The sequence below is a fragment of the Corylus avellana genome, chromosome ca3 (assembly GCF_901000735.1).
Source record: "Corylus avellana chromosome ca3, CavTom2PMs-1.0".
NCBI lineage: Eukaryota > Viridiplantae > Streptophyta > Magnoliopsida > Fagales > Betulaceae > Corylus > Corylus avellana.
In genome coordinates, this window is record NC_081543.1 from 103,293 (window position 1) to 131,244 (window position 27,952).

A 27,952-nucleotide genomic window follows, 5' to 3' on the forward strand; every position below is an offset into this window, starting at 1 on the left:
TGTCGCGCGTCTTTATCTGTTTGGTCTCGAAGCTTAGAAACATGTTTCTATTGGCAAATCTTGTGCAGAAAGAAAAAATAAAAATAAAATTAAGCAAGAATATAATAGTTTAGTAGATTTGATAGCTCAATCTCTCATAAAATGGAACTCATTAGTTCGATTCTTCTTTCTCTTTCTCCTTTTTATTATGCAGATATGGAAAAAATAAAAAAAAAATCATATCCATAAAGATCTTCATATAACTTATTTTTTCATATAATTTTGGTAAATAATGAATGCAACGGAGTCATGGAGAGGAGGCAGTCCAATTAATCCCGTTTTCATACTTGAAGACGCGAAAATGAGTCATTAAACTGGACCGTTTACTTTCTGTATAAGGCTAATATCGCTCTCAAAAAGCGAGTTCAGACGCACAAAAATAGACAGACAGAAAGCAAAGAAAAAATAAAAAATAATTAAACAGACAGTTTTGTATAACAAAAAGGGGAAAACTTATAAAAGAAAAAAAGGAAAAAGAAAAAAAAGAATGATGTCACTTTTCTGAGGATTTTGGAGGGCTTTATCCATGTTATGGTATTTTCGGTAATTTTACCCCAAAAAGGAGGGTACACGTTCAGCTTATCGTTTATATATGCCTCTTATAGCACATTTCGCGATCTCTCTCCCTCTTGGTTTTTTTTTTCTCTTCGCTCTGCTGTGCCTGTGTTGTGTTCGGTTTTGTGTTGATCCGCCGCTCGTCTTCAAAACAGCATCTCCCATTACAGATCTCTTGCATTTTATTATAGTTAAATTGAAATCAAACCAATTGTGTTTTAATAGATTTGAAATTTTGTTATTTCGATAGATCCAAAGCAGAATCGTTGGGACTTCGTCTCTGTCTGATCTGATCAAGGTATGGCTTGCTAAACGTCATTAATCTCCATGTCTCTATGTTTTTGATCATTAACAGATTTGCATGCACCTTCTTACCTATTCTTTCTCTCTCTTTTTTCTTTTTCTTTTTCTTTTTTTTTTTTAATAATTAAGATGTTTGTCTTCTCGGTTGATTTGGCTTGTTCAAATGACGGATCGACCTGTTTCTTGCGCTTGCTGTGATCAATCTTTCAATGCTTTATCGATGCATGTGCTCATTTTGTACAATTACTAGTGCAGTCAATGTTATGGATCTCAATGATTTCTAAATTCAATCACATGCAGTTCGAGGTTTTTTTTTTTCGTCTGGTTTTGATTCTTTATGATTGCCTTCTATATATACACACACGTAAAATCCCGACCGTTTAAAGCATTTTGTGTCTCGTAGATTTCAATTTGTCTTAAAATTAATGTTATGCAATTCGATTGAGCTTCCACTATCTCAATCTATTTAATTTGGTTGTAGGTAATAGCTGTTGAGATGGCGTCATCAACAGCTTCAGGTTGGTACAGAGGAAAAGTGAAAGCTGTTCCTTCAGGGGACTGCTTGGTGATTATGGCCATGACCGCCAACAGGCCTGGACCCCCACCTGAGAAGAGCCTTACTTTGGCATCTCTTATTGCTCCAAGACTGGTACCTTTTTTTTTTTTTTTTTTTTTTTATGTATTATTTTCTTGTTTCCTGGTCTGCTTTAAGTATTTTGTTGTTTCCTTCTACTCGGCTTTATCACTCTCATGTTGATGAATTTGTTTCATTTGCATGGTGATGATTTTTAACCAACTTGGGATTTTAATCATCCCTGTCATATTCTGCATTTTTTCTTTGTAGAAATCGAACATTTTGTTGATAATCGGTCTCTTTTCCAATTTTCCATGACCTAGTTTTTCTTGATTCTTTTCTCCTCCTTGACTAGTTTTGTTGATTGCAAAAAGTATTAAGATGATTGTTATCATGCTTGTGATTATAGTTATTGGTGACAAGAACCTTGTTATAATATTCATGTGAATTTTTTTTTTTTGGGTACTTATATTCCGGTTTGTTTAACACTATTTTCACTACATGATTTTGAATGCTATGTCTTCCCTACCTCTAGGCCCGTAGAGGTAGTGTTGATGAGCCATTTGCTTGGGACAGCAGAGAGTACTTGCGGAACCTCTGCATAGGAAAGGTGCCTTTTCAAATTATTTCACATATCTTTGGCGAGATCAAAATAGGTTCGTCAATAAGCATGTTACATCTAACTCATTATATTTTTCGCTACAGGAAATAACCTTCCGTGTTGACTACACTGTACCATCCATAGGGAGGGAATTCGGCTCTGTTTTCCTTGGTGACAAAAATGTTGCTTTGCTGGTGGTTTCTGAAGGCTGGGCAAAGGTTTATTCTTTTTGTTTCTATAGATGGATACTTCTAAGAAGTGACTTTTGATTTCTCTGTACGGGCATTAGCTGAATCTTGTTTCTGCAGGTTAGGGAGCAGGGTCAACAGAAGGGAGAAGCGAGTCCTTTCCTTCAAGAACTGCTACGTTTGGAAGAGCAAGCTAAGCAACAAGGTCTTGGTCGCTGGAGCAAGGTTTAAATTGCTTCCTTATGTTCTCTATTCTTTATCTATTGTTTTTAATTATCCAGAGGTCTCCCTTATGTCCTCCCCTGAATTATTGGTCTTCTTCTCGGGTATAAGTATGACTGTACTGGCGTAGTGGGAAAAGCATCTTGGGATTTTGTGGTGTCATCAAGATGACAACTTTGTTAATTATTTGGACCATGATGATAAAAGCAGAGCATTGAGGAAAAATAAGAAATGTTGTATAGATAAATTAATATTTTACCTCAAATGAGTCATAATGTATGTATGTATGTATGGGATTGGTCTGGCGATTGGTGGGTGCACTTGGTTTACCCTTGTGTTGTTGCTATTGGTATTTGATTTGAACCCAATTGGAATGACATTAAATATCTCTTAACTGTATTAGGTAATTAGCGATGAGATTTTTTTTTTTTTTATCAAAATCAAAGGGTACTTCATAATTTCTTATATCATCTTCTACCACTGTCTTGGAGAAAATCCTTCTTACCATCAGCTTTAATAAATAAAGCCAGGGATTAGAGTGAGAATCATCTGCATGGCATGTGCAGTTGTCTTATTTAAGGAGATCTGATGAAAAATTGTTGTGAAACAGATTAATTAATACACGTTACTTCTTTTTTTTTGATAAGTTATTAATACACATTACTTCTATTCCTGATTGCAGGTTTCAGGTGCTGCTGAGGCAGCCATCAGGAAACTACCGCCTTCTGCTATTGGTGATCCTAGCACCTTTGATGCCATGGGTATCTTAGCTGCAAACAAAGGCAGGCCCATGCAAGGTATTGTTGAGCAAGTTCGTGATGGTAGTACCATCCGGGTCTATCTGCTTCCAGAGTTTCAGTTTGTCCAAGTGTTCGTTGCAGGAATTCAGGTATGCATTTTATGCTGCGATTAGCATCTGTCCACATGAAAATTTTTGCTGGTGTTTACTTTTCATAAAAAAATTTGCTGGTGTCAATGCTTCCTGCTTATGTAATCATGTTCTCTGTTTGATATTAGGCCCCATCTATGGGAAGAAGAGCTGTAATTGAAAGTGCTGTTGAAACAGAAGGGAATGCTGAAGAACGAAATGGAGATGCTTCTGTTGAATCTCGAGCCCCTCTAACATCTGCACAGAGGCTTGCAGTCTCAGCAGCATCATCTGCTGAAGTTTCTCCTGATCCATTTGGTGTTGAAGCCAAATATTTTACTGAGCTTCGTGTTTTAAATAGAGATGTATGTAAATTGCTGCTATAAGTTATCTTGCATATTGCCCTTTCCTTTTTCTTTTGAAGTTGTCTAAAATCAAGATGGATGTATAGGTTCGTATTGTCCTGGAAGGCGTTGACAAATTCAGCAATTTGATTGGGTCAGTATATTATCCTGATGGAGACTCTGCAAAAGACCTGGCATTGGAGCTTATCGAAAACGTATGTGTCTACATTTTGTTGTGCTATTACTACAAATATGTATGATTATTAAAATTTTAGTATTTGAGTAATGATTCTAATGTTTCTTGCTACACTTTAGGTCTTTAGTGTTGCTTCTTGTGTGGCTTTGCTTGTAACAGTTACTATAGCCAAGAGATTCATAGTTATATAGAGCAAGGCTTCTAAAGGAGATATTATGGAACCAAACATAATCTGCAAAGAAGTATCAGACGTTGAAGTCTTACAGAAAACCTTCTTGTTTTCATGCTATATTTGATAAGTTGTTTGGTGGTGTTGAAGGTAGAGAAAGATGAGGCTTAAACTGTGGCCTTAAACTGGACCATATGGAAATGGAAATAATTTTATATTGAATACTATCTGTCACGTCCTTTTTACTTTGAAACTTCTTATTTTGATTTGTTGTTTGGAAGTGCTTCTGGTTGCGATTATGAGGCTTGTTATGAATGTGCTCCATGTGTATTGCTATGATGTTTGTCTATACTGCCTTTTTTATCTTTTGAAAACGTGTGGTGTCTTTTGTGTTCATGTGAGTTATTTTATGCCCTGAGTTTATTTATGTGGTAGATGTCTCTACCTGACAGCTGCTAATAAGGCCATTTAAAAGGATTAGTGTTTGCACTGCCAATAATAAAAAAATATCATCTGTGTCTCTCTCTAGGGTTTAGCTAAGTTTGTTGAATGGAGTGCAAATATGATGGAAGAAGATGCCAAGCGGCAGCTGAAGGCTGCAGATCTTCAAGCCAAGAAATCCAGGTTGAGGATCTGGACAAACTATATACCTCCAGCTACAAATTCAAAGGCAATCCATGACCAAAATTTCACAGGAAAGGTAGTAGTTAGTCCAAGCTATGCTTATCTCAATTTATTTATTCTCGATGTCATAAATTTATGCTAAACAGCATTTTGCTTTTCCAGGTGGTGGAGGTTGTAAGTGGGGACTGCATTATTGTGGCTGATGATTCTGTCCCGTATGGAAGTCCATTAGCAGAGCGGCGAGTCAATCTGTCAAGTATTAGGTGTCCGAAAATCGGCAATCCTCGCAGAGATGAAAAGCCGGCTCCCTATGCCCGTGAAGCAAGGGAGTTTTTGAGGACACGACTTATTGGCCGACAAGTATGAACAGTCATTGTTATACCTTATTTCTTATGGTAATGAAGATTTTGATTTTATAATCGACTCTACTGTTTTTTTTTCCCAGGTGAACATTCAAATGGAGTATGCTAGGAAAGTTAGCACGGCAGATGGATCTGCAGCTGCTAGTGGGACTGCAGATTCCAGAGTAATGGATTTTGGTTCAGTTTTCCTATTGTCTCCCATTAAGGTTGAGGGTGATGATACCCCCTCACCTGCTCCACCTACTCCTGGCAGCCAGCCTGGGGTGAATATTGCTGAGCTTCTGGTTGCTCGTGGCTTTGGCACAGTTATTAGGCATCGAGATTTTGAGGAGAGATCAAACTATTATGATGCCCTCCTTGCTGCTGAATCCCGTGCCATTGCTGGGAAGAAAGGTATTCATTCAGCCAAGGATCCTCCAGTCATGCACATAACAGACCTGCTTACGGTAAGAATGTTGCCATTATGCTAAATTATTTTCTCACTACAATCACCAGCTGACAAATTTTTTTTGTTTCTGTATTTTATGTGTATCACTTAGGCATCAGCCAAGAAAGCTAGAGATTTTTTGCCGTTCCTGCAACGGAGTAGGAGAATTCCTGCCGTTGTGGAATATGTCCTCAGTGGTCATCGATTTAAGTTGTTGATTCCCAAGGAAACATGCAGCATTGCCTTCTCATTCTCTGGTGTCAGATGTCCTGGTCGTGATGAGCCCTATTCAGAAGAAGCTATTGCACTGATGAGAAGAAAGATAATGCAAAGAGATGTTGAGGTATTCCCCTACCCCTTAGAACTGGGTAATTTGCCTCTTGGTTGCTTTCCTTGCGCTGATAAATCTGTATCTTTTATGCAGATTGAGGTCGAAACTGTTGATAGAACTGGAACTTTCCTGGGATCCATGTGGGAGTCAAAGACAAATCTGGCAATTTCGCTTCTTGAGGCTGGCCTAGCAAAACTTCAGACTTCCTTTGGCGGTGACAGGATCCCGGACATTAACCTTCTTGAACAAGCTGAGAAATCTGCCAAAAGGCAAAAACTGAAAGTAAGAAGTAGAACCTGCACTATAAGGCCTCTATTCTTCCTCTGTCAATAATGCTAAATGGATGTAATCTTTCAGATTTGGGAGAAATATGTTGAAGGGGAGGAAGTGTCCAATGGTGCAGCTGTTGAAAGCAAACAGAAAGAAGTGCTGAAGGTGCTTGCAATACGAGGGCATCAAGTAATAGCCTTTTCATGTGTTGTACAATGGTGAATGACTTGTCCCATTGTTATTAATTTTCAGGTAATGGTTACGGAAGTCTTGGGTGGTGGTAAATTTTATGTCCAGACAGTGGGGGATCAAAAAGTAGCCTTGATTCAGCAACAGCTTGCTTCTTTAAGTCTTCAAGAAGCTCCCGTAGTTGGTGCATTTAATCCTAAAAAGGGTGACATAGTCCTTGCTCAGTTTAGTGCTGACAGTTCCTGGAACCGAGCAATGGTGGGTCACCGTCCTCTTTCTCTGTCTCTCTCTAAACTACTTGCTTAACATTAGGAGCCACATGTCTATTTTGCCCATGTATAGTGATTACTGTTCAAGTATTTCAGCACTTGGCTTCTCCAGGCAATCTGGATGAAACTGCCACAGGGATGCAAGACTGGGTTGCAGGCAATCTGTATGGAATGCATGTTTTCAAGATGCTTTATGAAAATGTTTTAGGAAACGTATTTAAGATACTACACATAATAGCTAATCTCTAACATCATCTTTTTTTTTTCTTCTTTTTTTTTTCAGTATTAAACTGTTTTTGTCACTGCCAGTAGAATTCCCACACAATTACCTGTTGCAAACTTCAAAAGTTTAGATTACTAAATATAAGGGATCTTTTGGTCCAGTTGAAATCTCAACAATGTAATATATTTACTTAGTAGTGGGGGCGGGGACACAGTACCTGTTGTAAACTGATTATGAGTTGTAAATTAAAAAGTATAACTAACATAAAGTCATAAATGTATGAACTTAAGTAATGCTAAGTTCAGAATATGAAAGAATATGTCAAATAAAACTTTCAAAAAATACTGATAGATGAAGTCAACAGTATTCTCTTTGATATTCATAAGTGCCTCTGATGTAGTATTTATAATCGTATTCTATCATAAGGAATTAATAATGTACTATTTATGATTTAAAAATGTCATATTTCGGCTGCAGTCGGTCCAGTGGTTAGACCAACGACCTGCAACCTGGTCATTTTCTTTTTTATTTATTTTGTTATAAAAACTTGCCTTCTTAATGCTTGCGCCTCTCTTTTCTTTTTTTTATCCCTTTCTGCTGAAATACATTTCAGTATATGATTTATATGCCTTTCTTTGTTCTTAATCATTTCTTTTCAACTTGTAAAGATTGTCAATGCACCTCGAGGAGGCGTGGAATCCCCAAAAGACAAGTTCGAAGTGTTCTACATTGATTACGGGAATCAAGAGGTTGTTTCTTACAGTCAGTTACGGCCTCTTGATCCTTCAGTGTCTTCTGCACCTGGTATTGCTCAACTATGTAGCCTTGCATACATAAAGGTTCCGAGCTTGGAGGAGGATTTTGGTCAAGAATCAGCTGAGTATCTGAGTGAGCACACATTGAACAGTTCGAAAGAGTTCAGGGCCAAGGTTGAGGAAAGGGACGCGTCTGGAGGAAAAGTCAAAGGACAGGGAACTGGGACAATTCTTATTGTAACTCTTGTCGCTGTGGATGCTGAGATTAGTATAAATGCTGCCATGCTTCAGGTTTACATAATATCTCACTTCGTTGCCTTGTTTTTCATGTGAAGATCCACTCTTGACAGTATTTATCTTCATTTCAGAAACGTGCAATTAATTGAACTGACATATCTCACCTTTTGTTCTGCAAATGTAAATTTCACCATTTTCATGGGAACTACACAATGAAGAAATTAATACTTACAGTTTGCCACCTGAGCTACCCAATTACCATCTAAAAATGAGAAACATAACCACGTAGCTTGGTGAAGCCTTGTTTTGCAGAGAGCCTTTTTATGATTTACCTTCTATTTGCAACCTGAAATTATGAACAAGCTTTCCACTATTCACCATATATATATATATTTTTTTTCTTTTGACTTTGGTTTATTCAACAGCCCAGACAAGGACAAGTCTTCTCAAGCTTTAATTCTTTATTTGTCTATTCTTTTGAGGGCTCAGCATTTCTACCCATTTTGAGGCAGTCATTCAATTGATTAGAAATAGAATGCTTAGCTACACTGCTTATGGCTTTTCTGAATTTACAGGAAGGACTTGCTATACTAGAAAAGAGGAAGAGGTGGGACAACAAGGAAAGACAGTTGGCACTCGATAATTTGGAGAAGTTCCAGGAAGAAGCGCGCACTGCTAGGCGGGGAATGTGGCAGTACGGAGATATCCAGTCAGACGATGAGGATACAGCTCCTGTTAGAAAGGCTGGTGGCCGGCGATGAATATGATGGTGGTCTGAGGTAATTTAAAAGATATATCAATTCAAGCAGCATAAGACCAGTTAAATTATAGGCACCACTGGTCGCTTCTAGTGTATGAGAGCAAACAAAAGTGACAGCACAAACTTGCTTAAGTTTTGTTTTGTTTTGTTTTTGCTTTTCTTTTTTTCCCAATTTATTGTTAGTTGCGGGGACAATTTTTTTTATAAACATGTCTTAATAAGGTGAATGTCATCCAGTCTCCTTGTGGAACATCGTAGACAAATTTTCCTATTAAAGTTAAAGGGCTGTGTTAGTATTGGGGTCTCTATTCTCTACCAATATATGAGACATCCTTACAATTTTATAATTTGTATGTTCTCGTTTACGGGATATTCTGTTAGGGTACAATGCCTGCACCCATAAGTTACTCCTGTAAAGCTGCATAGCAGAAGTACTCCAGCTACAAGGGGTGCTGCTGAGTGCTTACATTATATTATCAACCTACTTCTGGAGGCAAGCGTTTGACAAACAGGCAGAATATTGAAAAACATTAGAAGTTAGAACCGCATAGAGGCAAAATCAGATAGGGATAGCTAGGTTTGAGCTTAAATTTTTGGAACCCGATAGCTAGAGTTTGTGTTTTAGGCTGAACATAGGTGGGATGGATTTGAAAAGAACTTTTAGAATTTAAACGGAATGGGTTTGGGCTTGGGAAGACTTCTTGTCTCTAATCCGACCCATTGCCATTGCTACAAACAGTAAACTTATATAAAGCATCAAAAACATATTGAGGCATGTGTTTTTAGCATCATCGACCGATAGTTTGCAAATGTAAGTCTCATATCACTAAACAAGGCAGCCTAGGTTAAATTTAAGCTCTGCATTTTAGAACCTTGCTCCAAATCTTAGCTCGTAATCATATTCTACAACCTAGCCTGGCGCTCCAGCAAGTGACTTGGTGACTTCATGTTTTGGGTAACCCAAAAAAAGTTGGCCCCGTAAATAAATATTGCTCTGGCCGGACTGTCGAGCAGTAGAAAGTTTGGTTCGCATCTGGTGCAGTCCCTGTGAAATGTCCAGCTACACTTGGTGAAACCCAGATGTAAGTGGTTGGTCATATACGTGCTGCAATTCTATTGGATTGGGGAAATGGGGGATAGCCTGAGACTTTGGTCCCAACATAACACGGTCACGGTGCATGAATATTTCTGTTCTAAATGAGGATGGCCACGGTGGGGTGAAAGTACGCGATGGCGCCTTTGACGGCTAATGTCTCAAGTTTCTGATAACCCAAATCCTGTTTGACAGCAAAGAAAAAGGTAAACAATAAAAGATTTTGTCTAATGCGGGGGTAGTTGGGCTGAACGATTGTAGCCCATTTTCTATCCATTCGGCCATTTCAATAGTTGAGTAGTTATGCCCATTTCAGTAGATTGATTTTAGTTCGATTCTATAAATTTCTGAAAATTGTATTGTAGAAGGGATCTTTGAAGAATAATACTCAAATTTTCCCTTCTTACTTTCTTTGGAGATGAATTAGACACCCTTATCACCAATTTCATTCACACAATTCCACAAACACATGTAAAACAACCAAATTACATCAATTTTCATACAAAAATTAAAAATCCTTGTTACAAACTTCAAGTAAAAGGTGTCCAAAATCTTATATACATGGAACTGGAAAAGAGTCGGTCCTTTAAAGTGGGAGAGCAAAATTGTAATTTTACATTTTTTTGGACAATTTTGCCCTCCCACTTTACAGGAAGGGCTCTCTTCTTTTAGATGATCCAAATTTTATATACACATTTTAATCCTGCCTATAAATTCCTTGACTCCAGGAAAAAACAGTGCAGATATTTTAACCAAGCAAATATACTTTCCAAACCGCTCCCAAATTTCGATAGTTTAAAACTTAGACGCAATCAACTGCCAACATCAACAATTAACCAGCGGTGATGCAGATGATACCCACGTTATTCAGCCGCAAAGCAAGCAAAATGATACCCAATCTCCCGATAATATTCTTTATCTACACTCGTATGTATGTCAATGATGTCTTGCAATTTGCAAAACCAACCACTGTTGCGTACTTTGGTTTTTTTTTTTTTTTTTTCTCATCTCATTAAAGAAAAACACAGAAAAGTAAGACATTTGTGTAATTTGGCAACAGCAAATTAGGATGAAGCAATAATCAACGTAATTGACATACTAAGCTTCTATCCAACTATCGGCATTACAGCAATCATAAACTTTTTTTTTCTGACAAAATCTTCAAAATCCTTCACTTGGTGAATTAATTTCTACTTGGAAGCAGGAAAGGAAATATCACATCCTGATAGATTATCAGATTTACACTCTTCGTGCATTTAATATTCAAAACAAAGCCAAAAAGGTCTATGACCAATCAAGAATAGGCCTATAAAAACAACTAAGCTCCAAAATTACCAAAAGTGAGAGTGACAACAACTAGACTCCACCTTTAATCGTTTTAATTTTCACGTCGGGCTGACCTTCGACGAGGAGCAGCAGTATCTTCCTTCTCTTTCTCTTTCTCTTCCTCTTCCTCTTCCTCCTTTTCTCCGCTGCTTCCTTGACTATTAGAAGTCTCGGCAACACCTGTATTTTTCTTTTCCACTCTTGCCTGCACATAAGCGAAACAAAAGTGTAAACAACTCCTCGAGGGATTTCCTTAGAAGCTTGCTTAGGACAGAAAACAAAATGCCAAATGATAGGGGTACTATACTCACATTCTTCTTCCCACCAAAAATGACCTTAAACAGAATCGTGAAGATGACAAGCACGACAGAAACAAGAATGCCAATCGTGAGATTTGGCTGTTTCTCTCCCTTCTCAATGAGATCCTGCAAGACAAGCTCAGATTTCAGGGCATGTTCCTAAAATCACCCATAAGTGGATAGTAACAAAAGAGAAGTCCCATGACTTACAAGTATCTTAACCTTGTATGCACCTAAAACGGGAATATCCGCAATCTTGTACAGGACATCAAATACGTTCTTCTGCAGGAATCAAATACAAGTTCAGGTTAGAGTATTAATTGGAAGAAATACAGAAACTAGGACTATCCAACTCATTACCTGGAAGCCTACAAGACCATCTGAACCAGTAGCTAAATCTTCAGCCTTCTGTTTCTCTTTCTCAACTTCAAATTTTGGCTTCCAAGTGGTCTCCCGGTATGACTCAGCAGTCTTCTCATCTTTCGCAATCAGGATATTGTCAAATAAAATGCCATCTTGCATTGTCCAAATCTCAATTCCGATAGCAGCAACAGGCTCAAAATCAGGTTTTTCAAGTTCAAAGTAGTCAGGGTTTGGAATCTCCTGAGGCTTCCAAATACCCTTGTAGTTGGGGTTATCAATAAGTGGGGCATTCCATTTTCCCTTGTAAGCTGGATTCCTCTTCATGGGCCTCTTCCATTCACCACAACCAGGACCTGTCTCACACTTTGGGTTATCAATCTTTGGGGCCTCCCATTCACCATCCTCCTCGTCATCCCAGTCTTCTGGTTTTGTTGCCTCAGGATCATCTATCTCCTCGGGCTCATCATCTAGCCATCCTTCAGGTTTCACAGCTTCCTCGTCTTCAATTTCCATGGGTGCATCCTCATCCCAATCATCTGGTTTTACAGCACTGGGGTCTGGAATTTTCGCTCTCTCATCCCAATCCTCAGGCTTCTTATCATCTGGATCAGGAATCGTCTTGGCAGGAATTAGCGGAGGCTCAAAATCTTCAGCTGAAAGGAAATTTGCGTTCTTCTTCTCCTCCCCATCAATCAGAATCCGCAACTCATTGTCAGGTTTGAAAATGGCAGTATACACGTGAGATAGCTTGTCTGAGGGGACAGACGCTGGGTACTTGAGGTGGTGTTCAACGTACGCCCCAGTCTTGGGATTCTTATGCTTAAAAATGAAGTGAACCTTGTTTGTGGCCCCACATTTGTCGGGTCCAAACATTATGGTATAAGGAGACTCATTGTCAAATTCCTTAGGTTTCCATCCAGCCTCCTGTGGTCGAAGATATTTGAGATATGCACCACCACATTCAAGCCCTTCCTGGAGCCGAGTCTCAAATTGGAGGACAACAGTTCCATCCTTGAGATTCACAGGCTCATCAAGCTCTTTAACTATGGCATACTTCCTGGCCTTCTCACTCACAAGAAGCCCGTAATCATCATGTCCCTCACTCTTTGAATGCTTCCACACACCTTGAACCCCGAAAATACAAGTCAAGATAAGTTTCCAACCCACCGAAAGTAACTAAATTGCTAGCATCATAGTTTGAAATTTCATCGCAACAAAAGCTCACCATGTGAGCATGGATTTTATCATATCATAGACAGATACTTTGCAGAAAATGATTGAAATGAAACGATGCACAAAAAAGAGCTGAGCAATAATAATTACAACTAGAAGCTTAGAAGGCGCACAAAAAGAAATGCAATGCATGGAAAATGATAAGCAGGTAAAATCCAGTACAAACTCTGGATATGTCCAAAGATGAAATGTTTAGACACAGCACAAAGAATTCAAAACATTAAGAGCCACACATGTACGTGTGTTGTGTATGTATGATTCTGCAGTCTTGTTCCTCTACATACAACCACTCAAGAGGAAGATTTAGCCAGAGTTAATAGTTGCAACACTTAGGAAATAAGAACCCCAAGCACGTGTTCAGCTGTTGTTTCAGCAATTGAATATTTTTCATTTTTAAAACATGCTCGAAAAATATCAAAAGAAATAGATAAATAGAAGAGTTGCTTTGTGTTTTTGTTCTCAAGACAAATCAATTATCAATCAACTCATAATGGCACATAAAAAATCAGAATAACATAAATTCGACATCCTAGAGACCAATTCCAGACATTTCCCATCGTGTAATTTAAGCGGTGATCTACAAGAAGTAAAAGACGACGAATATGAAGTAGTATTACCTTGATAGTCTGCTTTGTCAGATGCGATCCAACTGCCTTCGAACGGCTTGTCAAATGACTCGTAAAAGATCTAAAACCAAAAATCAAATCCGATTTCAGCAAATCACAGATCTAAATCTTAGATTTCCTTTTATTTAGAGAAAAAAAAAAATAACTAACTGAGGTATACCGTATGATCGTCAGAAGCGGAAAGCTGCTGCAATGAACAGCAGGCGATCAGAAACAGCACCGCAACAAGTAGCCGAGGGACAAGTTTTCCCTTTCCCATTTCTCTTTCTTTCCCCGAATACAATCTTCTCTCTATCTGAGAGATGCGTACCTCTTCTATTTATAGACGACCTTAGATCTCCGTCCGTACCCACTGGGCTTCGCGCTGTTTCAACCAATCAGTTCACATGCCACGTTTTATTCTCCAATGGAATTATGACACGTATGCCGCTTGCTCAACCCCCTCCTCCTCCAAGCCGACCTTGACTTGAATCATGGCCTCCTCTCCTCTTGGCCCATCTCTTTAACAGAAATACAAAAAAGGGCCATGCATGCATGTATGTATGTATAAATACTTGAATTGAACCCACGGGCTTCTCCTTGGGTTTTTGTGCTTCGGCTTAGAAGCTCAAAGCATGGCCCTCTGATTTTACTGGTGTAGTGTTTGGAGTTGGGCCTATATAAAAGGACCCTGTCGACCAAATAAAAATGACGTCGTTTTCAACAGCACACGCAAACGCAATATATTATATAATATATGCTAGAAGAAGCCTCGAAATCGAATGAATGAAATGAAATGAACCTCCAGCCCCAGCCCCAGCCCCTGGACAGGACAGACAATCTATCTCAATCTCAAAGCATTTTATAGATTAGATACTCGATCGGACGAGTCAGATGAACAAGGGAAACAAGGCCTTTCTCCAAGGTAAGTTTAACTGTACATTACGAGGAATCACTCTCCGCACTTGGAAAACTGCCAACACCTCAAAATCAAATCAGGACTACTCCTGCAACAGATTTTGCTCGTCTTTTTTGTCTCTCTTACAAAATCAGCAACACTCCTCCAAACATTTTAATCAAATTCTGTCGCGTGCAATTGCTTCGGGCCTCTTCTCAGACCCCTTCATATCCAGTAAACTCCTCCTTGCCTCTCTCTCACCCCGTCATCTTGATCTCCAATTCCCTCGAGCCCTTTTCTTTCAAATCAAGAACCCCAATATCTTCGCCTGGAATTTCATGTTCAAAGCCTACTCTCAGAGCTCTTGCCCAGAACAATCCATATATCTGTACAATCTCATGCGACGACGTTTTGCGACTTTGCCCGACAACCATTCCTTCCCTTTCCTCCTCAAAGCCTGTGGCCGTCTCTCGCTTTCTCAGAAAGGTCAAGAACTCCACTCTCTGACCCTCAAACTCGCACTTGAACCAGATGTCTTCGTACAAAACGCCCTGGTGTCAATGTACTCCCTCTGTGGCTTGCTTCAGACTGCCCGCAGAGTGTTCGATAACATTCCAGCTTCGGTTCGCGATGTAGTATCTTGGAATAGTATGATTTCTGGCTACTTGCACAGCGATTGTTGTGGGGAAGCCCTCAAGGTTTTTGGTGAAATGCTGGCTGATGGGTCCATGAGGCCAGATGGGGTAACTTTTGTGAGCGCTCTGACTGCTTGTGGAAGAATCGGATTTCTTCATCTGGGGCGGAAAATCCATGGATTACTTGCACGGAGTTCATTTCTTTTAGATGTCGTTTTGGGTTCCTCTCTAGTAGACATGTACGCCAAATGTGGGCAGATGGAGAACGCTAGAAAGGTTTTCGACAGAATTCCAGATAAAAATGTAGTTTGTTGGACTTCTTTGATAGGCGGTTATGCCCATTCGCATTTATTCAAGGAAGCGATTGAGTTGTTCAGGGAGATGCAGGTACATGGAGTTAAAGCTGACGCTGCGACTGTGGCTTGTGTAGCTTCTGCATGCGGGCATTCAGGTGCTCTGGATCAGGGGAGGTGGGTGCACGCCCACTGTGAAAAGAGTCGCATTCACATGAACCTCTCCACAAAAAATGCTTTGGTTGATATGTATTCAAAGTGCGGAGATATCGAAAGGGCTCTCCAAATTTTCCGTAAGTTGACTGAGAGAGATGTATTTTCATGGACAGCGATGATTACTGGGCTTGCCATGAATGGGCAGTCTGATAAAGCATTGAGATTTTTTTCACAAATGGAAATGTCCGGCGATGTTAGGCCGAATGAGGTCACATTTCTTGGAGTCTTGTCTGCATGTTGTCATGGTGGATTTGTAGATGAAGGGTTCCACTATTTTAATGATATGACTCAAAGTTACAAGCTCACGCCTCGTATTGAACATTATGGGTGTATGGTTGATCTTCTTGGCCGTGCTAACCTCTTGGCTGAGGCAGAAAAGTTTATCAGGGCAATGCCCATTGAAGCTGATGTGGTTATATGGCGATCCCTACTTTTTGCCTGTAGGTGTCATGGGAGCATGGAATTGGCGGAGCTGTCAGCCGATAGAATCGAGGAACTGCAGCCGAGAAGGTGCGGGGGACGCGTTTTATTATCCAACATATACGCTTCAGCCTCGAGGTGGTCTGATGTGAACAAAATGAGGAAAGGTATGGCTCTTCAAAGAATCCAAAAGCTCCCTGGTTGCTCTTTCATTGAAATTGATGGTGTCGTTCATGAATTCTTTGCTGCGGATGGTCCGCAATATTGTCAGATAGAGTCCATGTATGAGACGATTATTGGAATTAATAAGGTTATACAAGCTGAAGTTTTTGACCCAGATATCTAGGATTGTCGATGACAGTTGATTTTAAATTCTAGTAAACTGTAAACCTTAGCTTGTAATTACCAGATGAAATTTATGCCTATGGGATTATGAAATGCTAGTGACAGTGAAAAGTAGCAGCACTTTAAACCAAACGAGGAAACAGTTGTTGCTTGAAATTTCGCTGCAAGGCAAAAGAGTTCACAAGGGCAAAGTAATTCTTGAAGATATTAGAGAAATGCTTCGGGTTGATGACATGGGATTCAAATAAAGCCCAAGTATAGAAAAGAAATAGGATGGGAGGCGGAGGCGGGGGACGCCGTGACGTGCCGCTGTACAAAAGCTATATTACGACGAGTATGGAATGAAAACATATATTCCATCCCACGTAGTATTTGATTTGAAGGCAGCTTTTAACCATATGAGAACTGCCATTTGTAAACGCAGGCTGGCCAATGTCCAAACGGGGATTGGCGAACGACCCTGATTAATTAAGTTGGATGTTTTGATTTGGCAGTTGCCTGCCACCGAAGACAATGTGCCAGGTGAAACAACTAGAGCTGTGAGTCTCTGTTCTGTCCACTTCTTTTGGCCTCAAATACTACTGGAGCTCAACCTGTAAACACTAAGCCTGACAATATCCTTGTGAGTTGATGTTCGAGATTTTGCAATAAAGAATCTTCCAACAAAGCCTTCTTGGCTTGAAGCGTTTAGCAACACTGAAGTTGAAGAGACTCCTGATGGATCAAATACAAGAAGAGAGAGTCTAAAAGGGTCATCAAGAAATCAACCCATTTAAGAGAAGGGACTTCAGAATAAATGAGTACTATACATGAATTAATTCTAGGCAAATTCATGAATCTATGTTTGGTGCCTATCTCTATAAATGATTATCTTGTATTGTCTTTTGGAGATCATCATTTGTCATGTGTTATCAATTATGTAACGAGAAAACAGCAAAGGATTGTTGATCCAATTATGGAACGGATCGATGTGGGCTAGACTTCTATCTTTTCTTTTCTTTTCTTTTCTTTTTTAATTTAATTTTTCTTCTCTATTTTTCTAAACTTTTTTGTTTTTGTATTCTTATGTGACTTGAGACTTAAGAAAGTATTGAACTTGTCATCCAAGATAGCTCAATCGGTTAAGGACCACGTCTTATGAAAATGGAGATTATTTGTTCGAATCCCCTCTCCTTGTTCATGTAAAAAAAAAAAAAAGGTATTGAACTTAAAAAGGTACTAACGATATATATTCCTTCTTCTTCGATCTCATGAGATCGACCTGTTAAAATACAAATTAAAATAACCCATATACGCGACGTGAGGATCCGAGTCATGAAGCAGTTGGAAATTCAAGATGAAACGGTATCTTGTAGGAAGCCTTTCCAAATGTTGAAAATCTAGCTATAGTTTGTCCAATGATGATTTTATCATCCAGACTGAGAGTAGTGTCCATATTGTCCCAAGTAGTCGATTGTTCATTTTCTTCACAGCGAGGAAGAAATTCAACCCAAAGTCCCATTAGTAAATTAAGTATCAGCCATCATAGAGTTACATACAGAGATTAAGTTTAACATCTGAAAATGCCCGGGTTTGATTAAAGGCAACATCATCTAATTACAGCATTCTTATTAATTAATGTGGTGGATACGCACAATATTATCATCGATCGACGATCGTCACCAGCTATTCTAGCAGACGAACACCCAACCATGAACCAACCACATTAATTCACGACGACAAACTGCATTCAGTAGCTAGAGAAACCAAAAGCAGAGTTGGAAGTGGACTGGCCGGTCTAGACTCTAGAGCTGCTTGGGCTCAACCCCAACAGACTTGAGAGTCTCAAGTCGAGGGCGGTGGACGTAGGCATCTTTACGGATGGGATCAGGGATGAGCTGCTTCTCAGGATTATTGAACTCCTGCACATGGGCCACCTTCCTAAAGACTGATTTCCTGATGAATTGCTCCGCCTGTTCCGCTACATGCTCTGGCTCCACCACCTCTGGAATCGTCTCCCTCCTCTTCTTACTGACGGACACCGTGGGGTTGCGCGCTAGATGATGCGTGGCGGTGTGGAGACCCAGCCCCACAGACAGCGCTATCATCCCAATGGCCACGTACACGGGCACAAAGTCACCCTTCACGGGCTTTGGCTGATGACGATGATGAAGCTGAGCGTAATCAGCAGCTGGGGCATAGGCCTTCAGCTTGGGCGAGCTCGACGTCGCGTATGTTGCGCTTCCTGCTCCTAACCCACTCACCATCCGTTTCCAATAAATCTGCACCGTCGTGTATATATATATATATATATATATATATAGTTAGTTAGAAACCAAGACAAAAATATTTTTACTCCAAAAATTAAGCACTGAAATAGTAGATATATAGCAGGGATCACATACCGTAGACCTAAAAGCCATGATCGGAGAAATTTATATAGAGAAACAAGACGAGTGACTTAGACTTGAAGAGAGTAGTGAAAACTATATCAGAAACTCGACAGGGAATTTCTTGCTTGCTTGCTGCTGGATGCTTACTGCTTAATGCCTAGCAAGATGGATATTTGACAGCCAGAACAGTAAGAAAAGAGGAGAGGGTTCTGGAGCCACGTAGAATAGTATAAAAGCCTAGGGACGCGTGTCACTTTCCCAAAGTGTACACATATTACCGTAGAAGCCTCCTGAAGCCACGTCATTCTCTATCAATTCTCCTTACAATTTAATATATATATATATATATATAATTTTTCTTCCGATAATATCAGAAATTCAACACTATTTTTCAATTTTTTTTTTTTAAAGTAATCTGGTTCATTCAATAAATAAATAGATTTATACATATATTTTTTTTCTTAAATAAATGTGAGGTTCAAATCATTTGAGAAATAAAATTTTTTTAAAAAAAGCGTTAGAATGCCTAACAATCTTCTAACTTTTAAGCATAGGATGTTATCGGGGAGTAAGGTGGACTGCAACTCGAAATGATCCCGCCGAACGCTAATTTATTGGGAGATTACTCAATGACAATTGATATCTAAGCATGCTAGTGGGTCAGTGGTAAAGGTAATTGCATTTGCACGCAAACAAACAATCTTTAAACTGCTAAGAGCATGAAGAGAGAGAAATAAAAAATAAAAAAATTGAAGATTGTGCTACAGTAATAACAAAATGTTGCTATTCACCGTAGCAAAAATTGTATTATCGCTACTTGGAAGCTAGCTAATCTGCTGGCCGGGGATGGAAATTAGCTGATTTTAGCTAAAAGTAGCTATTATGGAGGATTTAACTAATCTGTTGGTGATGCTCTAAATTTAATGAGCTTAACTAATAGAATGGGGTTTCAGAGTAGTTCGAAGGAGTAGTAATTAAATGCGCTAAAAGTAATGAACCCCAGTTCGAAACTCATATAGTTTTTGGTATCCCCAATTGCTTAGTCATTTTATATTTTTAGCTAAAATAGCTAATGAAAAGGCCAAAAAAAATACTTCCATCCGATTATATAAAATGTGTTCATGAACAGCGATTAGCTAATATACACTTTTTATGAACGTATAATTATTTTATTCTTTCTTTCCTTGCCCCTTATCCCTTGTACACCCATTTCTCTCAACATTTCTCTTGCAGTTGTGGCTTGGAGCTACCGCAGAGAGAATATGGCAACATCATCCCATATGCTCTACCACCTCCATCCAGTTTGAGATTTGTTTGAGTTCTCTCTTTTCTGCAATCCGTGATTTCTCTCCAACATCCGCTATGAAATCACGAGTAACTCCATTCAACTGAATCAAACTACAGCCAGCGTTCTTCTTGACCCTCTTAGCATTCATTGTCCTCCTAACCTGAACGACATCATCCCATTGATCTACATTGGCATAAATGTTGGCCAAGATTGAATAGACCCCACCATCTTCAGGGTTCAACTCCATCACATGCTCGGCTGCTATCTTCGCAGTCTCAACATCTCCATATATCCTACATCCTCCCAGCAATCCACCCCACACATACACATCACCCCCCATTGGCATCTTCTTTATCATCCCTACTGCTTCCTCAATCAAACCAGCCCGCCCGAGCAAATCAGCCATGCATCCATAGTGTTTGAGTTCTCGAGGGACCCCGTAGATAGATTCCATCTCGTCAAAGAGCTTTTGGGCTTCACGCACCAGACCCGCATGGCTACACCCAACCAAGACTCCTAAGAAGCTCACACCGTCGGGTTGAACTCCAGCCTCTATCATTCTCGAGAAATAATCCAGCAATAGGTGGCAGTGACCATGCATTCCAAGCCCAACAAGCATGGCATTCCACGTAAACAAATTCTTGTCTGGGCTAGACTCAAAAATCTCACTGGCAGTCTCAATACACCCACACTTGGCATACAGGTCCACAAGCCCGGTGGACAAGAAGGAATCTATTCGTATCCTATTTCGCTTAATGAAATCGTGGATGGCTTTGCCGAGTTCCAGTTCCCCCTGCTGGGCACAAGCAGAAAGAGCAGAAACCAAGGCAACATTGTCAGGTTTGAGTCCTAAAGCTAGCATCTGGTGAAAGAGATGAATAGCCTCTTTGCATTGGTTCGTCTGTGCATACCCCGTTAAGATGGTGCCCCACGACACGGTATTTCGTACGGGCATTTCGTCAAACAGTTCACGTCCTCGGGCAATCTCGCCGGCCTTGACAAAGCCATCAATCATGGCATTGTAAGAGACAACGTCCCTGTACGAGCTTTCATTGAACACCTGGTATGCATTGCCAATGCGGTCGGACACTGAGTAGACGTGAATAAGAGAATTCCGGACAAACAAATCAGCTGCGAAACCAAACTTGAATGATTGGGAGTGAAGGGTTTGGGCCACTGGAAGCGAACCAACCTGGGCGGAAGCCTTGAGAGCAAAAGGGAAGGTGTGAAAGTCGGGAGGGATGGAGAGGCGGCGCATACGGGCAAAGAGTTGGAGGGCGGGGAGAGGGGAGGACAGGAGGGTGTGGGCTCTAATGATGTTGTTGTAGCAAAAGGTTGATGGGTTTTGAATGGAATGGAAGATTAAGAGTGCATAGCTCAATAAACTTACAGAGGAGGCGGTGGTGGAGTTGCGACTGAGGGTGGTGGTGAAGGCGTAGAGAATGGAGGATAAAATAGGAAAAGGGTGGAGGGAGAGAAGGCCAGTGGCGATGGTGTGGCAATGCAACTGGTGGAGCTGTTGGATGGTTTTGCATTGCTTGATTAGATTTTTTGTTGAGTGGATGCTGGGGATGAGCATTCATTCATACCCGGTGAGAGTCTCCTCTCTCTCTCTCTCACTTCGCCACTGCGTTGTGTACTCATGCATTTTAAAAATTGATAAAGGCAAAATTGATTCTTATGGTTGGCCTAAATTACAAATCACTTATTGTGATATAACAAATAATTTATAGGTTCTTGTAATTAACCTAAATTACAAATCATTACCTGTGGTATAAAAAATAATTTATAGGTCCTTAAGGTAGGCTAAAATAACAATTTGCTACCTTAAATCAATTTACATTAAGTAACTTAATAGAATTCATTACTTTATCACGTCATACTCAATAAAAATGCGACACATATTATTATGAATTTCTAACTTTAAAAAATGACAACTAGGATTTTGTACATCATTTTAGGATACAAGCTAAGATTACACATCAACCATCACTCTACGTCATACTGCTACAGTAAATTAACTTATTCTCTTCTATCCCCAAAATTTTACTTCGTGTGTAACCCTCCCTCATTTTCATCTTCCTCACCACGATTTGAAAATATTTTGCGAGAATTTGATAGTCACATTCTGTGAAGGGTTGAGGAGATTAAATTAATTTACTATAGATGTATGACATGGAGTGATGACTGATGTATACTCTTAGCTAGCATCTTAAAATAATGTAAAAAATTCTAGTTGTCATTTTTGAAAGTTAGAAATTAATAATAACACGTGTCATGTTTTTAATTGGATATAACGTAACAAAGTAACGGATTTTGTCAAGTTACTTAATAAAAATTGACTTCATGGAGTAAATTATTGTTTTGGCATACCCTAAGGATCTATAAATTATTTTTTATATCACAGGGAGTGATTTATAATTTAAGCCAACCACAATGACTTATAAATTATTTTTTATACCACATGGAATAATTTATAATTTAAGTCAACCACAATGATTAATTTTACATTTATTCCTTTTTAAAAAACACACCTCATTGCAGTTTGAAATGTAAATAAATTCATGTTTTCAAACAATTATTTTATTTAAATGCACTTTCAAACAAGAATTTTTTTTTTTTCACGATTTTTTAAAAAACACAATTTCTACTTACGAATTCACATAGCCAAATGCACCCTAAAGCAAACAAAAACACAGGCTAGGATTGCTCCCACTCAATTTCTTGGCATGCCCAATAACGACTTAAAAACGCCAACCAATTATGCCATAAATTGATTTGAATCCTTTGAAAATCTTTATCCAAAACCTATGGAATTCAGGCAAGGGATTGAGAGACGGGGTACGTCAAATGCAAGGACCCCTCTCTCATTCCTTGCTAAATTCCATAGAATTCGAGCAAAAATTTTTAGGGATCCCATTCTGTCCCAAATTATCTTAATAATATGAATAATGCACACATACTTCTACTCTCACACTTACTCTTATACACCCTTAAGTAACACCAACTCTCACAATTAGATTTAAAATAGATTATTCTTAGATTTTGATTAAATAGTATGAATGGAAGTCACCTAAGAATATGTGAGAGTATGAGTAAAAGAATGAGACTGTGTATAGTGTTACCTAATAAAATGTAAGTAGTGATAAACAATACACCGGTGTGAGTGAACAGTGCATCTCAAAGAGGTTAAAGAACATGCAGTGATCCACAATCTGCTAATAGTTATGGCTTATCTTAAAAAGTTATAACTATTCTTTAGTCATTGTAGAGTCTTTCCACATTTGGGCTGAGATTGTGACGAGCATCTATACAAGTGGACGGTGCAAAGTGATTGTCCATTTCTGTTGCTTTAACTAACTTTCCAATTGTTTACCATTGGAGGAGCCGTCCGCGGTCCACCTGTTATCTGCATGGAATGACTGGGCACCATCTCTTTTCCAATAGAGTATTAATGTATTTGTGTAAAGAAGAGGAATAATAATATTCTTTAGTGGAAGATAAGCACTTACCTAATAAGAGAATAATGCTTAGGGGACCATTTTAAATCTGCTGATCTGTTCTCTTTCTTTTCCTCTTTGTTATTTTTTAATTTTATAATTCATATCATTGCAACCTAAGACTCTTAGTAGAGGGAGGTTTGTATATACTTACCAGAAACACACCGACTGTCAAGTCCTCAGCACTATCAGCTCTTTGGCACCTACGTACCTAGCTATAATGTGGTGGAAGAAGAAGAAGAAGAAGAAGATGGTGATGGTGATGAAGACACCCTTCTCCCTTCTCTTCATGCGTGGATAATGGTACCCTCTTCCTCTTCTGATGGGATCTGAGGAGGAAAAAAAAGGCAAGTCATACAGGCAAAGGGAAGGCAAAGCCTTTCTTCCAGGTTTGTTTTTTCACTCGCGGAATTGCGTCTCTACTGCTGGTAGTGGTAGTACTTCTTCACCTACGCCCGGCCTGGCCTGGCCATCTTCAGTGTACGCTTATATGTGTTCATTCGATGGCATGCAGTTTCTTTCTGCTCTTTATTTAATTCTTCAAACGCCAACAGGAAGTTCATGACTTCTTAATGATGCGGGACAAGACGAGTTATGTAATTTTATTTTAATTGTATTAATTAGTAGTTTTTAATTTTTAAAATATCTAGCATTACTCTTTCTATAAATGTATCCATATGTGCATCTTTTGTATACTTCTAGTGTGCCTGCGTGTGTTCATGCATGCAACAGTATACATACAAATCAGAATAGAGATACATACCCTTGATTGACTGCGGGCACAGCTCATCCGAAGGCAGCTGAATAGAAGCAACGCAGCACATAGAGATCGACATGCTGGGATTTAGGTTGAAAATTCATGTCTAAAAAACAGAATGCTTCAAACCTTGAATTCAAGTCTTCGGGGTGGTGTAGTTCAAAGGAATTTTTGGGAACCGACGAATTAATCAATCCCCATTCAATCATTCAACAAAAGAAGCTTGACGTTAGATATACAGATAATATAGTCGACCAAATAACTCTAAACTCCTACAGCCCAACCACAAGTGGTCGAATGCATGAATCTATTCTCCCCATAATTGCAATACACATAGGATGATATTCCCATGTTTCACTCAAGGTGAAAGCTCTGTTTACCCATCACTTCGGATCTGGATTTAAATGCCAGTAATCAAGAGGCAATTTAGTGGATAGAAGATAATTCTGCAACTTGTTAAGTCTACCAAGGAAAATAAATTTGATATAAAAGATTAGCAAACAGTCAAACAGAAAACTCAAATCTTTTGTATTTGCTTCTAGAAATACAGTAAAAAACGCATATATATATACATAAAAAGGGAATTGGATATTATCTGTCACCTCGCAGTCAGACATCAAAATGTTTCTCAACAATTAGTTCAGATAAGCGTGGGGGGAAAAGCATTTTGATCACAAAATCATGTGCCCCGTACCCTAATGGGAATACCATCTATCAGTAAAACGATGATATGACCTAGCTAGTCGATCAGTAATCTTATTCTTTTTATCGTCAGCATCAACATAGCACCATTTTCTAACCTGGAATCAGCTTAATTATCATTTGGGCATAACTACACACTCCCTAACCAAGATCTAGACTCTTCTTCATAGTTTCATAAACCAAATAGGTAATGCTTGCTGCTGGCACAACTTTGAGGAGATTCGGAAAGAGTCCTTTGTAGAAACCTCTATAACCTTCACGCTGAAGGGTTCTCCAAAATACATCAGACATCCCCTTGTAAGCAGCAGCATCATTATAACGTTGAGCTTGCATTCTGAAAAGCAATAACAAACTCAGCTGGACATGGAGTATGCATTAAGATACAGCAACACTTGTTCAGATGAACTGAAGGAACCAAAAGGAAAAAAGACAAGAAAATAAAATCTACACAAGAAAGAAGAATTATTTCCGAACAAAAATAGAATACCTTGTTCGGATAACCTGCAATGGATAAACACATGTTGCTCCAAGTGCTCCTGAAATTGTCCCACAACCCAGTTGCACGAGAGGACCAGGTTCTATAGAACAATAAAAGTTTTTAGTAAGCAATTTCCTCTAAACATCTATAATAAAAGTTATAGAAATTAAAAGCTAAAAGGGAAGAAAATGACAAAAGTGAAACCAGATAAATGAACAGACAGGAGATCATACCACCATCATGAAGAATATGCGTCTTTGACATTTCTTTCAAGGTCTCATATGCAGCAAGGTCAATGCCAGCATAAGGGATGATCCCCAAAACAGATGGTACAAGACCTTTATAGAAGGCCCGAGGTCCCTCTTGAACCCATATATCTTTTGTCAGTTTCCCCAGCTTTGGAACCTTCCCGCCTTCACATGCACAAGTCTGCAAGCGAGTTTTGACGAGATCCAAGGGATAGATAGCAAATTGTGCAATTGCACCTGCCATACCACCAGCAAAAAGTCTTCCAGAAGCACCAATATCACCCTTGTCTACCCCAGTACCATCTCCAATGATGCTCTTTAACATTTCATAAGCATAAAACTTGATGGCACTTTCAGGGGCTACTTTCACAACATTCAACCCATTACCTCGGAAAAACCCCAAGAAACCATCCTCCTTCCATATCTTCTTTATAGCTGGAACAATGCAAGCACGAGTTGTCTGGACTTGTAAGACCACCTTCAGGCGATCAAGAGGAGCAGTTGCAGTACGAGAAGCGGCTCCTGCTATTCCACCTGCAATAAAATATTTGCTTCTGTGAACATGCTTACTGATGCCCTCAGGAATGACAGCCTGTTCTCCAATATCTACAAGGCATACCCTTTCCCAGTGATGATATATATTCTCAATAGTAACTTCATGCGGATAGAGCAGAAGAAAATCTCTCCATTCTTCAAAAGTTATGGTTCCATTATTGTCCTTATCAATGTGCTCCACAAACCGGGCTAGTTCTTCATCATCAATCTCTATCCCTGCAGAACAAAAACTGCTAGGCTTATAAGATGAAAACAAATTGATAAATAAGAAATCAAGGGCCAGGGAAAGTAGCCACTATAACCATGAAAAAGAATTAAATGAGAAATCATACTAATGGCAGAACCTAATCACATATGGCACAGGTAAAGCATATAAAGAAAGCTCAGATAACGCATGACGAAAATACCGCCTTCCAAGCTACCATGCAAATGCAAAAGCTTGGTATCCTGGGGCTATAACACATACAAGAACACCACCACGGATAACAGGGGAACACTGAAGGCAGACATTTTGTCATAAAAGTTCTTTTTACCTCCTATTCAAGGTCATCCTGTGCTTTACATTTTTAATTACCAAAATCTTCCCAAAATCACATTTTTTAAATTTTTTTTTTTTTTTTCCTTCCAGATATTGCCATCCATCCATCAATCAATCTTAACCTCCTCATCCCAACTACACATCCTTTCTCCCTCTGTTGTGTTTTAAGTATGTAAGGCAAAGATGTAAAGTTTGGTGGAATTGCGGGATAAGAAGAAACATTCTCCAATTATATACTGAAAAATGTGAAAAAAGCAGAGAAATTGAAGCAAACGGTAAGAGTACCAGCCTTAACAAGCGCATCCCAGAGCTCCTCAGGAAGAATGCAGCCATTGTGTTCGACATCGATGGCCTGAAAGATTCGATAGAGGTCGAGCTCCTTATCATCCATGTAGCGACGGAACTCCGGGTAATCAACCCTGCCATCCCTGTCGGCATCGCAGACCTTGAAGAGATCCTTGGCGTACTTGTAGTGGGCGGGTATGTAGAGCGCGGACAGTCCGGCCTCGATCTGCGCATAGTCAAGGTATCCCTGATTGGCAGCGTCGAAGAAGTTGAAGAGGCTTCGGATTCTGAGATCCCTCTCGTCCTTGGTCTCCCCCAATGCGAGGAGGACGTGATCCATGGATACGGGTCCTCCTCCGGATTTCTTCACGGGATTGTTGTGGGTGTCGCCACTACTGACTTTAGCGTCCATCTTCGGAAACCCCACGTGCTCTACGGCCCCGGACATGTCCCCTAGGAGAGAAGGCCGAGGAGCGAGGTGGTGTACCGGGGGGTTGGCCGGGTGGTGGCCTGCTTTCTATTCAGTTCCGAACAACAAAAGGAAATTGAGAGAAAATCTGGTGTGGGTCAAGCTCTTTAACGCGTAATTACTCCAAAATTCACAAACACTAAAAAGTTATGGAATTTTTGGCACGTGCAACTTATTAAGAGGAGGACTGGAGGAGAGAGGGGGGACTGGGAGGATAGGAGAACGGGGGGGACCTCGACGTCAGACGCAGGTCGGAAAACTGAACACCGTTTGTACTTTGCATCCCCTTTTGGATTTTAGTCTACGCTTCTACGTGTCTTTATCTGGATCAAATTCTGTTGTATCCCTTCTTTATTTTACTCTATATATATATATATATATATATTTTGACCTCCATGAGAAAACGTGGTTAAAGCCGAGGGGGCTAGAGTCTAGAGAAGAAGGGGGGATCTTGGATATTCCTCCTATTGTCTCCTTTCTTTTCCTCTCTGTGTCTTCTGTTTTCGTTGGGCTGGGCCGGTTATCATC

At 39.6% G+C, this 27,952-nt stretch overlaps 6 protein-coding genes across 6 annotated transcripts; 2 read left to right on the forward strand and 4 right to left on the reverse strand.

Moving 5' to 3' along the window:
* The first annotated feature begins 656 nt into the window (after positions 1-656).
* LOC132176197 (ribonuclease TUDOR 1) lies at positions 657-8,812 on the forward strand. The gene is made up of 17 exons (XM_059588334.1): positions 657-892; positions 1,379-1,546; positions 2,007-2,081; positions 2,177-2,290; positions 2,381-2,485; positions 3,165-3,371; positions 3,500-3,715; positions 3,802-3,909; positions 4,589-4,759; positions 4,846-5,043; positions 5,129-5,491; positions 5,585-5,815; positions 5,897-6,085; positions 6,161-6,238; positions 6,326-6,520; positions 7,423-7,800; positions 8,322-8,812. Exons 2-17 carry the CDS (start codon positions 1,394-1,396, stop codon positions 8,505-8,507), a joined length of 2,967 nt encoding a protein of 988 aa, XP_059444317.1. The 5' UTR covers positions 657-892; positions 1,379-1,393; the 3' UTR covers positions 8,508-8,812.
* A 1,947-nt stretch (positions 8,813-10,759) lies between these two features.
* On the reverse strand, positions 10,760-13,754 carry LOC132175331 (calnexin homolog). The gene is made up of 6 exons (XM_059587233.1): positions 13,607-13,754; positions 13,438-13,507; positions 11,585-12,711; positions 11,435-11,506; positions 11,237-11,350; positions 10,760-11,130 (listed from the first exon to the last, which is right to left on the reverse strand). The coding sequence occupies exons 1-6, from the start codon at positions 13,703-13,705 to the stop codon at positions 10,978-10,980; spliced, it is 1,635 nt and encodes a 544-aa protein (XP_059443216.1). The 5' UTR covers positions 13,706-13,754; the 3' UTR covers positions 10,760-10,977.
* A 528-nt stretch (positions 13,755-14,282) lies between these two features.
* Positions 14,283-17,201, forward strand: LOC132175687 (pentatricopeptide repeat-containing protein At1g08070, chloroplastic-like). The gene has a single exon (XM_059587709.1). It carries the CDS (start codon positions 14,320-14,322, stop codon positions 16,231-16,233), a length of 1,914 nt encoding a protein of 637 aa, XP_059443692.1. The 5' UTR covers positions 14,283-14,319; the 3' UTR covers positions 16,234-17,201.
* A 514-nt stretch (positions 17,202-17,715) lies between these two features.
* On the reverse strand, positions 17,716-18,796 carry LOC132175696 (uncharacterized). Its single transcript, XM_059587718.1, has 2 exons — positions 18,617-18,796; positions 17,716-18,493 (listed from the first exon to the last, which is right to left on the reverse strand). The coding sequence occupies exons 1-2, from the start codon at positions 18,632-18,634 to the stop codon at positions 18,017-18,019; spliced, it is 495 nt and encodes a 164-aa protein (XP_059443701.1). The 5' UTR covers positions 18,635-18,796; the 3' UTR covers positions 17,716-18,016.
* An 887-nt stretch (positions 18,797-19,683) lies between these two features.
* LOC132175478 (pentatricopeptide repeat-containing protein At5g61800) lies at positions 19,684-21,529 on the reverse strand. Its single transcript, XM_059587437.1, has one exon. It carries the CDS (start codon positions 21,469-21,471, stop codon positions 19,876-19,878), a length of 1,596 nt encoding a protein of 531 aa, XP_059443420.1. The 5' UTR covers positions 21,472-21,529; the 3' UTR covers positions 19,684-19,875.
* A 3,126-nt stretch (positions 21,530-24,655) lies between these two features.
* Positions 24,656-27,729, reverse strand: LOC132176105 (calcium-dependent mitochondrial ATP-magnesium/phosphate carrier protein 2-like). Its single transcript, XM_059588229.1, has 4 exons — positions 26,956-27,729; positions 25,563-26,348; positions 25,339-25,429; positions 24,656-25,185 (listed from the first exon to the last, which is right to left on the reverse strand). Exons 1-4 carry the CDS (start codon positions 27,401-27,403, stop codon positions 24,993-24,995), a joined length of 1,518 nt encoding a protein of 505 aa, XP_059444212.1. The 5' UTR covers positions 27,404-27,729; the 3' UTR covers positions 24,656-24,992.
* Positions 27,730-27,952: the final 223 nt, after the last annotated feature.